Source organism: Pocillopora verrucosa, chromosome 4 (genome assembly GCF_036669915.1).
Source record: "Pocillopora verrucosa isolate sample1 chromosome 4, ASM3666991v2, whole genome shotgun sequence".
NCBI classification, from domain to species: Eukaryota; Metazoa; Cnidaria; class Anthozoa; order Scleractinia; family Pocilloporidae; genus Pocillopora; species Pocillopora verrucosa.
In genome coordinates, this window is record NC_089315.1 from 16,023,798 (window position 1) to 16,037,318 (window position 13,521).

The window sequence follows — 13,521 nt, forward strand, 5'->3', positions numbered from 1 at the left end:
ACTAATGGCGACAAAATTTTAAAAGTTAATCTAAAATCTAACTTTAAATGCAGTCTCCAAAACTCTTTAGCCAATGATACCCAGTTATGCAGTAAATGGCTTGAACTCGAGGGGAACATGTGATCGTGTAGTCTGATATTCCAGGTGATAGTCCTGAGGATAGTCCTGAGGATAGTCCTGAGGATAGTCCTGAGGATAGTCCTGAGGATAGTCCTGAGGATAGTCCTGAGGATAGTCCTGAGGATAGTCCTGAGGATAGTCCTATGTGGAGGTCGTCATCAAAGTCAATTGATACACCGTAGTCAGTCGAGAGGTATACGACCGGTTGGTGCATACTGATTGGTCAGTTTAGCCGTGATGTTATGAGTTATGAGACTCAAATAGTTAGTGTAATGATACCATTGATTGCATCACCGACATGGAGAGTCACATGTAGTTGAGAAACAACAGCTTTTAATATATTATCTGGCTAGCGAAATTCATGCAAATTCATGGGGTAGAAGATTCCTTTTTGAAAAAGCATTTACAGGTATAACATTGATTTACTACTCTCTTCCATACCATAAGTGTAGAGATTTTGATCGAAATTATCTTTAATAAGCGTTCAAAAAACAGAACTCGTTAATATTAAGGCAAAATGTGCATGTTATGTAATTAAATTATTTGTATACACACGATCGAATAAACGTCGACACATTAAAAGCATTAGCAATGAACAATGAAAGAATTAAAACCATCCACGCTTTTCCGAAGAAAGTAATCATTATAAACGAAGATCTTCTATGAATATTGGCAAAGTAAAGCACTGATAACGTGACTGTGCGAACATTTTCCCATAGAACTGTTGGGTCCCATGCTTCTTAGGTGTCAACATTTTTCGTAATAGAATGTAGCAAACAGATTAGGTAAAACTGTGGAGTGGATGATTCATAACAAACTCATTTTTAATTTCGTCATTTGAGAGCACACGGTCAAACACCATGAGGTCGCTGAGAAACGCGTCGGTTGTTTCTCCACTATCTCTTTTCAAGCCAATGTCGTAAACAGTGTGCCCTGAATTCTTAAGATCCACTTTTGTTTCGACGGAGATATTTGCAATTTTGCTCTCCAAATGGTCTCCGTTGATGTATAGGCTACCAGTATGCTGACCTCGACTCCACGTGAATGCAACGTGACTCCATACATTTACAGGGACAGTCTTACTGAATAAAATGCAAAATGAATTAAAAAAACAAATGTAATCAAACAATGACAGGTTTTAGCATGCAGAAAATTTCATATGGTAATGTCCGACGGCACTGGTATTTGCTATGTAGCTACGTGTTCGGTTGTGTACATTTTCAGGCGTTATAAGAGGGGGGGGGGTAAAGGGGTTCTTGCGTGATATGAGGCTAAGTAATTTTAATTTAAGTGACCAGTGAAAATACGAAATTAAAGCCCTGCCCGCCCTACTTTACTCTCCTCTTATAAGAAGAGACCATACCCGAAGGGGGTGCAGAAGTTGAGGAGACCAGTTTCAACAGAAGAATCACGCCGTACATCAACACATAAACGGGCATCTGTCATAACGTCAAACCGGAACTGATGAGGGCTTGACCAATCACTATAGATCATTTGGCGGCCAGTTGAAATCGGAGATCTTTTGATCCAGACGGTAATACTTAAGTCAGTCTGCTGGATAGGTAACGCTGGTGTCTCAGCAAATGTGCCCGGTGTGCCGTCAAGATACAGCACAGTTCGGCCATCTTGCTCTGTAAATCTCGCTGCTCCTTCCAGACTGGATAGAATATGACAAAATGAAAGAAAAATCTGTGCATACCTCTTGATTCCGAAATCATTGGATTTTAATGGAGATTGTTTCAAGGAGGTACTTCTTGTGGGGACTAGTAGCGACCATTTTTGTACAACAACAGCGCGTCACCTTGGCGTGGCATGTGACGCAACAGCGGTCAAATTGAGCTTGACGATATTTAAGTTGGGTGGGACGATCTCTAGCGCAACTTCGACTTTCAGCATCTCCTCATTACTCAATTTGGGTGCAACCAGCCTATGTACCCAAGGGTGGCGGTGGACGAGTTTAAGGTTCCGAACGCAAGACGAATACAGATTAAAGTGTCCTCAAGTCAAAATTTTTTCATGTTACACGTAACAGGGTAGCGCGAAACATTATTATGGCAAGGTGGTGCGTGTAACATCGCCTTTAAGCTCTCGGGCACCGGTAAAACAAGGAATATAAAATATTTCCAATAAAAGAAACCACACTTACGTGAGCAATCTGTCTGAACCATTGAATGTCCAATGAAAAGGAAAGCCTACAAAAGAGAAACACAGCTATAAAAATAAAACATTCGAAGCTTTGTTTTGAAATAGGACGATGAGTATTCGGCGTAATTGAGGGGGAAATTTTGGTGAAAAGAATAAAAAAGAGGTTGACACTGGCTGAAAAATATATTGTTCTGGTAGTTTCGGCTACTACTGTTGCCTTCTTCAACAAAGATAAAAGCGTAAATGTATAACGGCGTCCTGCTTGGTGCATGTCCACGATGTGTGATAAAACTTAATCTCGAAGGAATTTTTAACGTGTAACGATAGTCTCTAGAGTATTTTTAATGGCTCTAAAAATTCCTAATGTTATTGTATATGTTTGGTAGCTTACTGTGTTCGTTTAGAGCGTTTCTATCTCGCATGGAATGCCAAGCTTCAAGAATTAGTCTTTGTCGCCACGCCGATGACCTGTCAACAATTTCAACACTCTCCGAATCTATTTGGTGCCTGTGAAGCACTTGCTGTTTGGCCAACAAAGAGTTTTCATTCAATGTTGCTATGGCCTTTGTGTGTTCTTTCACGCGTGTTTTTAGGGCGCGTGATGTCTGACTAACGTAAACACAATCACGATCTTTACATTTGATCTTGTACACGACTCCTCTTGAAGTCTTTTTCTCGATCTTGTCTTTTAGTTTTTTAATATGCCTGGCTACACACCGAATATTTTGAATCGAGGAGGAGTTAGCTTGGAGAAAGAAGAGAAAATGAAAAGCAAATGGAATAGCAACTACTCGACTGCATTTCCTGATGCCAGTATCCTTGAATCAGTGTAATGAAAAATGGCCTTGTGGGATAGGGAGTGCTTCTTTCCAAGGGAGGGCGCGGACATGAGCGTGCGCGCGATACAAGGAACAGACATTTAGTTATGAGGCCGTGTTTTTTCCTACCGTGACATGCTTTCCCATCTGACACCTTGTCCGAAGGGCAAATGCAGGTGAAACTACCAAAGGTGTTTTGACATGTAGCACTCACATGACAGTCGTGTCGCCCTTGTAAGCATTCATCCACATCTACATTGGTCAACAATGACCAAGAGAATATAAAATAATCTCTTGCTAAAACTGCATCACTACATATCCCTAGATATTCCTGTGGTGAGCCAAACTTATTCTAATGTTACGATTTATCAACAAGATATTATTTTATTATTATACGTCTTCTGTAAGCCTTTGAGTGGCAAAATAGACTCTGAGCTCGAGGCTTGCGTTCTAAAGCTTTTATCATACCGCGTGTACCTTCATCGCATCTTTCCCCTTGGAATCTAGGATTCGAACAAAAACAGGAGTGACCTTCTCCATCAGTGAAACAAATCTTTTCTTCCGGGCACTGAGGTTTGCAAAAATCCTATTTGGTAAAAATGTGGAAACGGTATGGGAGCAATTATGAGTGATAATACTTGTTACATGACACAGCAACAAACGGCACGACACAGCACGTCATGGCACAGAAACAAGACGATACACGACGCAGCGCTACAAGACACTTCACGAAGACTCAAGCTCACACGGAAACTAATGGCATGACACGACACGACATGACACGTACGACACATTATACCACAGCACGACGACATGACATGGCACGAAACTGCAAGGCACCTTAGGACGCCATAAGGCAACACTGAATACAATAAGGGTTGCAAATAATAACAAACAATTATAGAGAATCATTGCAAGAGAAGTCTTAAGAAAACACAGGATATCTTTCGAAGATACGTTATCCCTCCTGGAATTTGCATACATACAAAAAGCTTTCCTACTTACCGTTGAAGGATGATAGGTGAAACCTGGGCGAAACGCAAGATGATTCGCATGAAATACATGAAGAGAGCTGCTCAGCTCACATACACGTTTGCCTTGTTCAGATGGTGGACCGAGGTTGTAAGATTTGCAATCATACTGTAAAAAACACTGAATTTGACACAGATCTCCACTATCCACAGTGAAGTTCTTGGTGATGTTTTTGTTGAAAGCACTGTCAGGATAAACGTTACCGAACTTCAGCAACCGGCAATGATCTGAAAGAAATTAAGGTAACTTCTGTCGGTTAAAAATATCATCCATCATTTCGGAGGGAAGGTAAAATATAGAATAGTTAATTGCCGATATAAAAGAGACTTAAGAATAGTGAACGCTGAAAATTCAGACCCCAAGTTAAAAAAAGCTGACAAGGAGCTCGAGTAATTAATACCAAAGTTTCCTATTTACTGTTATGGGATAAGATTCTCACAGGTGTAAATATTATAATAATTATAATTATTTTCGACTTTGGCATGTTAGTTGAATACTCAATACACAGCACCACATCTGGCATTGAACATCTACATGAGGTCTCGCAATTTAAGCCTCGCTCAGAGCAAGCCGCTTTTGTAGTGAAGAGCGAAGGCAAAACAAGGGATAGGTAAGAGTGACCGTAAAACCGCACTTTACCCATCTCTCCCGTTTTGCAGAGGTACTTAGGATCTTTCACAGATCCTAAATTTATAGGTGCAGCCGAAGTATTTGGGCATGCAGTCCCAACTAAAGTCCATTTTTACAGCGGTAGCAAAAAGGAATTTATCCCACCGTAATCACAGCAGCGTGGCCACTGAGGAAAACAACACTTCGACGCCAAATGGAAGCAGTGATTCACAGATTAGCGAGGTGAAGAAAAATAAAAGCAATCTCTAGATGAAACAATTTCACAATTTCAGAGTTAAAACCCCAAATAGAAGCACGCTCTCAGCAAAATGAGCGAAATTAAGAACCATTCGTTCGCTACGTAGATGAAGACGAAGAACGATCACATTTGCAATGCGAATGTATCACAAATCATAGTAATAAGCTCGCAATCATCGCCGAGCCGTCATGGTAGATTTATTTGTGAAATAAAAATAAAAGTCAAGAAGTGCTTTTTTTGTTTTGTTTTTCACATTTTTTGGTACGGCTAAAATGCAAGTGCGATCAACCCCTCCATTAAGAAAGATGTTACGCTCACCGAATATGATTGCTATTGTTCGCTACGCTATGATTCTCGCTGACTTTGCATGATGTAATGTAAATTAAAATTGGAAATACAGAGAAATTACCTCTAACCTCATTGTTATCTGGGTTGCAGTCTCAATTTTATCTCATGCACGCGCAACTCCCCAAATATTTTAAATATTCTCTATGTATATTAAAAAACGTACTGATCAAATATTCTTCATTATGGCAACAAAAACTGAGTCAGACTTAGCATTTTAATTTTTGGAACGTACCGGCATAGATTTGTTATCTTACCTAATGGACAAACCGACTGGAAGAATGCTGTTATGAAACACAGATAAAGTTTCATCTCCACAGGGCTTAAGTATCCACCATAATCTCGAGTCGATTTAGGTCTAATACAACTCTAATGCAGGCGTCTCTTTATCCTAAGCCTTTCAAAGGCTATAGTGTGGACATCGATTTCCTTGACAAAACGACTTATCTAGAGTTTCGGGACACTTCTTCTTCTTTTTCGTGGCTTCTACAGTTAACCTCGTCTAACCACGCGGCACAAAGATATAGCTCAGGACTTACAGACGGCTTCGATGTGAGGTGACCTCACTGAACACCTCCAACTCTACTCATGCATCTCTTAGGGCATATAAATGTTACTCGATTAAATATAGCCTCTCGTCTTAAATAATTAATGCGGTTATACTTTCAAGAACCGCGATTCGGCGACGTTATTTAGATTGAAATAGAGCCCTCTATTGCTTTAACAAATTTGTGCCAATTCGGTATCGGATCAATAATATACGTTGTTAAAACAGCTTTTTGAAGAAAGCTGCCACCTGCAGAGTGGGTGTATAAATTATGAAAAATTTAGCAATGGCTCCCTGCCTTAAAATCTATCAAAGAAAATTAAATAAACAACGCGCTCAAAGAAAAAAAATTATAAATCAAGCGAAACTCGAAAATGTTCAGTTCTTGAGCCGAGCTAAGCTCGAAAATTCAAAGAGCTCGTATCAGGATGTTTAGGTTGTTGTCATAAACGCTCCAACGTAATGGATAAGAACAACGTAATCTAAGGACATCCCTTGTGTTACAACACACGAATGAAAATACGCTACAAAATAACGACAGGGAAGCATTAAGAAGAAAATATGTCTTCGACCAATTAATCATATAAAGTAATTTACACTTTTACCTGGGGGTCCTCACGTTTTCTTTCTCATCAAATAAAGGAAAGTCACGTTTTCTCCACTAAGCCTTCTTCAGATTTTAAACTACGTCTTCCAAAACCATATAGTTTCGGAGAAAAGCATTTATCCCGTCGCTCGTTTTCGTTCATGCTTGTTTTGTGGTTTGTATTTTTTATTTAAATCCTTGAAAATACTTAAATGGTGTTTCTGTTATCGAGCATTCTCACAGTCTAAAAAAAATCTGTATAATTAGAACTCGAAACTCGAAGCCCTCCTTTGCAATTGGGTGAGGACAAAACGACACTCGTTATTAGGCCTTTTAATGCAGTCATAGCACTCTCGAAGCACGTCTAGATGTAAGAAACAGACCGCAAAGGTTCAGTTATCTCAAATAGGATTTCTTCTTTCCACAGGCAACCTATAATAGATTCAATCTGTCATGTAAATTGCACAAATTGCCGTTTAATTTTAACTCCTTTTAAGGTAAACGAGGGGACGACAACGTTGATATTAGTTGGGATTACTCGTGAAATACTATCTTAAAATCAATTTCCAATTGAGTATATCGAAAGCAATCCGGAACTGGTTTCATTTTGCTTTACTTCGTCAGGTGATTGGTCCAGAAAACTCGCTTTACTCTTTCAACCAATCAGACGCAAAGTAAATCCAATTACGACATAGTTATCCATGTTTTCCCGCTTAAGGTAGTCTACTTGTTATTACTTTTATCTCTCATCAGCTTCTTGTGATATTCTCCTTTTTGCTGATTTTTTCTTGTGGTTACATTGGATTTTGGTAGTACGACACTCACTCTCCTCTCTGCTTCACACTTGTTTTTTTCCATAGTGATAAAGATAAAGGTATGTTTACCTGGCAAAAACAGTCTGTCCGAGAGGAAGTAAATAAACTCCACATGACCAAAGTTGATTGAGCTTAACATTTGATATATAACAAGGATTTGGTCAAAAATAACCCGAGTCTATTCTACTGGACTTAATTAGATCTCAAGGGAAGTACGAATAATAATATTGCAGTTTTACAATTATTTTGTTACTTGCTTTGTTTGGAATCACCTTGGGAATCCAATAACCTTGACGGTGCACGTGCTGGCCACATGTTTGAAGATAGTGCCTGTGGTAATTAAGAGTTTTAGACAGATCCTTTTTGACCAAATATCGAGACTGCGCTAAAACTTGTTTTGTCTATTACAGAAGGGCACGTGAACAGGAGACTACATTAAACTACTTCATTTGGGACAATCAGCTCCGCAAACCATTTCACCTATTTCTATCCTTTATCCGATTTTAGCTTGCAGTTTTACCATGAAGAGCCGACTAAGAAAGAAACGTGGAAAGGCTAGGAATTGCTTCCCTCAACCATACTTTCTAAGGATTGTCTCCCTCGTCAACTTCGCTTTAATCTTAGATCCCCCCTGTTTAGTTAGGAAGAAATCACACGGCCCAAGAAACCAAGTCTTGATTAATATCTGCCACTTGGTATTACATCAAAACTGCCACGCTATACAAATGCCCACCAAGTTGACACTGAAACGAGGCTACTACGGATAATTCTCGTAAAAAGGAGAGAGCAGGTATTCCTTTTTCAGAAAAATTTGCGCTGGATATATCAGGTTTTCGCACTGGGTATATCGGGTTTTTGACACAAATAGAAAGAGCCTACTTCTCTCGACCACTTTATTACAGGTTGTTCCCGGGCGAGACAGAAGAGATGTAACCATGCAGGGGATTTGATTGAAACAGGTCATTTCTGATTTCAATCTCGGACAGGTCACGGTTGAAGACAATGAGATCGCTGAGGTAAGCGTGAGTTATCGCAGAATTGTCCCTTTTCAGACCAATGTCGTAAACATTATGCCCTGAATTTTTGAAGTCAAGAAGTGAATTGCTATCAGCAACGTGAAAAGCCTTCATCTGTCCGTTTATGAATATCCTCACTAAGCGGTGCACGCGACTCCAGGTTACAGCTACGTGACTCCACACGTCTGGAGAAACACTGAAGATATAAAATGAATTTACTAACTCTTGTAACCAAAAATAGCGTAATGTGTACGTACATCAACGTCACGTTGGAATTTTTCGTGTCCGTTAATTCTTGAAGGAGGAATACTGGGGAATCTTGGGAAGAGCGAACGTACCCTACGCTATGACTGAACCCAATTTTGCAGATAGAAAAGGAAGAAATATGGTCGAAATATTCATTTTAGGATCGTAAAAGGGGAATTTCCTGGACTTAGGTCTTGGGCGCTATCCGTTAGAGTGGAAAACGGGCGAGAATTTTCTGATAAAAGGACAAGACAATGCTCCCAACCAGATGAGACAGGGCGAGCAGGACGTTTTTTCGCAGTCAAACTCTTTAGATTTGTTAAAGGGGGTATGTTTCTAAAGAGACTGTGGTGCTGCGTCGGTGGGAGAGTATAGTAGGTAATTAAGTGTTAACAACTAAGTTGAAAACGTAAATTGGCCACCGTAAATCAATCGCTCTGACGAAGGGCTAACGCTCGAAATGTCAGCTTTTTTTAACTCTTTACGGTGGCCATGCAATTTACGTTTTCTTTAGATTTGTTGACGAACGCATGCAATTATAGTTCACTGACCGATCTGAAAGAAGACCCCAAGCTGAGGCCAAAGTATCAATGTAGTACAAATGTTTGCTGTGGGGGTGGTGGGAAAGGGCATCTTTAAGTTTATCATTTCTTGCTTCATATAACATCGTTGACCCCACCCCCCTCCCTCACCGTTCCCGCTTCCCCCGACAGATTTATTACTCTTACCGATGGTGTTCGGTAACTCCAAGAGCAAATACATCGTCGATTCCGTCAACGTCTCGCCTGGCTTGAAAATGTGGACAACCACTGTCCATCATAAAGAACCTGAACTGCCATGGAAAGGACCAATCACCGTATATAGTTTGTACTGAGTCCTGAGAAAGGGGCGATACCAGTTTGATCCACACTGAAATAGTCAGGTCTGTTTGGCGGAGAGGAATAGCCGGTGTCTCTGCAAAGTTTGCTCCAGTACCATCCAAGTAAAGAACCAATCTGTTATTTTGCTCCACAAAACCGGCACTTCCTCGCAAACTGATAAAAAAAGTTTAAAATGCTTGATTTCATCGGAATAAATCAAAGAGCAAATATAGTCTTTGCCAGCATTTCCCAAAATCAGAAGAGCAGCTTGAAAGATGGATTTTTTCATATGTTGTTTTGGTTAGCCTGGAACCACTGCTGATTAAGGAAATGGTGAATGCAAAGATCGTCATCACGGCACGTCATGCTATCACCCATTTTTTATTTCATTAGAACTAGTCAAAGAGCTAAGACGATCTTTGCAAGTATTTACCGAAATCAAAAGAGAAGTTTAAAAGAAGGGTTTTTCATATTATGTATTTTTGGCTAACCTTGACTAAATTAGAAAATGGTGGATGTAAAGATCGGCAAGTAAGGAAACGAAAAGTGACTTACGTTAGTAGGCTGTCCGTGCCATCTAGGGCCCAGTGGAAAGGAAAGCCTACAAAATAAAATATTTTCATTACACTGCAAATGTTCGAGAACATAAGCCAATTCTGAATCATGCAACGCGCCTGACCTTTCCTCGTGAAAGTTTAAGCCATAAAACTGAGATAAATAATTGCAAACAACCGGTCTGTTTTGTCCAGTATTTTTTTCTTTTCGGTTAGAAATTTTTTCATCAAGCAAAGAAAATTCACTTTCCTCGGTGCTGGCACTGGACTAATTCCGTATGGCAAAGAAATCATCACCTGCACACTTGTCTCCATCCGGGACTTGGTCCGAACTACACGTGCATATGAAACTGCCAACCGTGTTTTGGCACATGGAATTCCCGTCACAATTGTGAGTTCCCAGCGAGCATTCATCTACATCTGCCACGAAACGTTCAAAAAGGAATGTCATATGATTGAAATGGTATAAATGCTGCCTGGGCGATATATAAAAGCCTCCCTGACTGAAACAATGAATCCATCCGGAATTGAGTTTAAATGTGGGCATAAAATTAAGAGAGCAAATGCTGTTTTTAAGATTTTTAGAGTGGGTCGTTTTACTAGGGAAATATTCCTTTTTATCTGAAAAACTCTCTGTATCAAATCCCTTCAATATTCAATCACTTGACAAAATTTTCAGCCTCTCTTCACGTCCAAATTTTCTGGTAAAATCGTTAGAAATGTGGTTTATCATCGCTAAAACACAACATACCTTCATCACACCTTTCTCCTCGAAATCCAGGATCAGAACAAACGCACGAGAATCCTACGTCATTAGGACAACAGTTTTTGTTCTCTGGGCATGGAGGCTTGCATAAATTCTAGGTTCAAGAAAACAAAGCTTGATTATCATATCAATGGAACGAAGGTAAGTAAGCCTGCATTCAATCCACCTCTTGAACTATTTAGGGGAAGTGGGATAATTCGCTAAAAAGGGTATTGTCATTAACCCCCTTTCGGCTGAAGGTAAAGTTCTGACCATTGTTATTGTCGGGTTACAGAGCGCGCATGTCGTTTTAGCAGAAGTAGCTGTTTTGATGTCACAAGGTTATTTTGGCATCAACAACTGAGTTGATAACGTAAATTAGCCACCGTGAAGAGTTTCAAAGCTGACGTTTCGAGCAGACAATGGGCGAACGCTCGAAACTTCGGCTTTGAAATTCTTTACGGTGGCCAATTTACGTTATCAACTCAGTTAATGTGAGATATTGATCAAATGAAGCCTTTAAGTGCTACTGTGGTTCTTTCTTTATTCACTCCAGTGAAGTGAAGTGAAGTGATGGAGTGAATAAAGAAAGAACCACAGTAGCACTTAAAGGCTTCATTTGATCAATATCCCACATCATTACGACATGCTACTAAAGGACACGTTCAAACGTTTAACTCAGTTAATATTACCAAATTACATTGTTATACTCTCTCACCGACGCAGCACCACAGTTTCTTCTAAAACTTACCCCATTTATGTTTTGATGTTAGTCAGGAGTGAAAGAGGAAAAGAGGAACAATAATCTATGTCTAATGTGGAGTGGACGTTTTCAGTGGTATATATGAAGTTTTTTTAATTAATTTTATTGGCAAAAAAAAAAAAAAAGTACAGCCCTACTGAATTTTTCACAGAAATCTCTCTCAGGATAAAGGAGCCAAATCAACGGAGATAATGAAAACAAAGCGATGTGATCGGCTCAGATAGGGCCGGTGGATTATTTCGAAAACCAGAAGCCAAATACTAAAAAAAAAGAAATGGTAGTGGAGTTTAATACAAGCAAACATTTTGCTCATTTCTCGTTTTTCCTTTCCCTTACCGAGGGCTCGGAAAAGTACTGCGCAACTCGCAAAATATCCACGTGTATTATGTGTCATAAGGTTAATATAGGTATTCAGGACGAGTCTGAAAAGACAAAATCTGTTTTCTCCCTTGATGCTATAGTACGTTTTCCTAGGACTCATAACAATAAACTCACATCAGAAGGACGGTAAATGAAACCAGGGCGAGACTCAAGATGGCTCACTTGAGATTCATAATGCGAGCTGCTAAGTTCGCATACACGTTTGCCTTGTTCAGAGACTGGACCGAGGTTGTAGGATTTACAGCCAGTCTGCAAATAACAACTCAGTTGACACTGATCTTCTCCGTCTACTGTGAGATTGTTTATGATGCTTTTGTTGAACGCACTGTCAGGATAAATTTCTCTGAAAAGCAGAATCCTGCAGCAGTCTGCCAGGGAAAGAAACAAAAAAAAATGATTTACTTTAGTGAAAGATATTTTTCGTCTTGTGACGAGCGTGGGACAAAGAAAAAAATCTGAGTCACCTACGGTGAGCGAGGTCTATTACGAAGTTCATATGACACGCGTCCTGCATACTGCTAGGATCAGCGATATAGATAGCGTCATGTTTGTAAATAAAATTAGAGATATGGCAAGTTTTGAGCTCGGTAAGAAATAGTTATGATATTATGAAATGATATTTCTGGTCTTGTCACGAGCGTGTGTCTAAGAAAAAATTCCGAGTCCCTTTGAATCACCTTGTTACATTTATCGCACGTATAAAAGCCCCCAATAAGCTTCTTTGTGGTATAAAAAGGAATTCCGACTGTACCATTGTATCAGTTCTTCCTCGGGAAAGAATTCTCAGTAAAATTTGCCTCGCTCTCAACGTCTGGCGCCGTAGTAGTATCTGGCAGGCACGGATTTGAGTCTCGTCGAAGCCAGAATTTTTTCAGGCTTCTTTTAAATAATTACTTGAACCGCAGACTGACTGCAAGTATCACTACTTTATTCGGCAATTCAGGTAGTATTTGTTAGTGCCACTAGGAATGATTGAGAACGTTTAACCGTTGAAATATTAATCAGAAACAGAGTATATTTTCCGAATATTTGGAAATTAAAATGCTTCAAATTACGCATATTATTGTCATTCTCAAAACATATTATAAATTTCGCTTGCTTACCTTCCGTAAAAACAAGATAAGGGAAGCTGAGAAACCACAATCCTGCCAAAAATTTGATTTTATTCTGACAAGTAGCAAAAGTGTTCCACTGCATGATGAAAAGTAGCCGAAGTTCATCTAATTTTCTCTCTCTTTCTTACTTTCCTTGAAGCCTTCTTTTTATCATTACCTTGAGCTAGGGTTTAAGACCCAAGGATGGATACAATTCCATATATTTCAAGGCCGCCACTGACTAAAATGCTTGGACTTCAATGTTTGCGGAAAGTCACCGTCAGTGCCTTCACTGATTAGGTAATTAATGCAGTTACTGAACATATACATATTTTTAAACCCATCACATTGTTAATTTATGAAGTTGTTTCCAAATTGCACCTGTCTGCGACAGTACTGTTGCAAAAATAAATTACGGTATCCTTGAATATAAGACAAGAAAGACGTCTTTTGAATCTTCGCTTAAGTAGAGGATAAATGGTAATGAGCAAGAATGAAGACAAATTTCTCGTCCAGTCGCTCTCTGTACCCGAGCATCTAGGTAGACATACTTTGTTCCCTGGCTTCTCTCCATATCTGTGGAAAG

At 39.6% G+C, this 13,521-nt stretch overlaps 2 protein-coding genes across 2 annotated transcripts; both read right to left on the reverse strand.

Annotated features, from left to right (window-relative positions):
- Positions 1–75: 75 nt before the first annotated feature.
- LOC131795793 (uncharacterized) lies at positions 76–5,903 on the reverse strand. The gene is made up of 7 exons (XM_066165032.1): positions 5,586–5,903; positions 4,089–4,342; positions 3,561–3,669; positions 3,213–3,335; positions 2,267–2,312; positions 1,484–1,777; positions 76–1,202 (listed from the first exon to the last, which is right to left on the reverse strand). The coding sequence occupies exons 1-7, from the start codon at positions 5,638–5,640 to the stop codon at positions 902–904; spliced, it is 1,182 nt and encodes a 393-aa protein (XP_066021129.1). The 5' UTR covers positions 5,641–5,903; the 3' UTR covers positions 76–901.
- Positions 5,904–7,939: 2,036 nt separating this feature from the next.
- LOC131795751 (uncharacterized) lies at positions 7,940–13,454 on the reverse strand. Its single transcript, XM_059113360.2, has 7 exons — positions 12,945–13,454; positions 11,956–12,209; positions 10,704–10,812; positions 10,250–10,372; positions 9,954–9,999; positions 9,267–9,572; positions 7,940–8,488 (listed from the first exon to the last, which is right to left on the reverse strand). The coding sequence occupies exons 1-7, from the start codon at positions 13,036–13,038 to the stop codon at positions 8,173–8,175; spliced, it is 1,248 nt and encodes a 415-aa protein (XP_058969343.1). The 5' UTR covers positions 13,039–13,454; the 3' UTR covers positions 7,940–8,172.
- Positions 13,455–13,521: the final 67 nt, after the last annotated feature.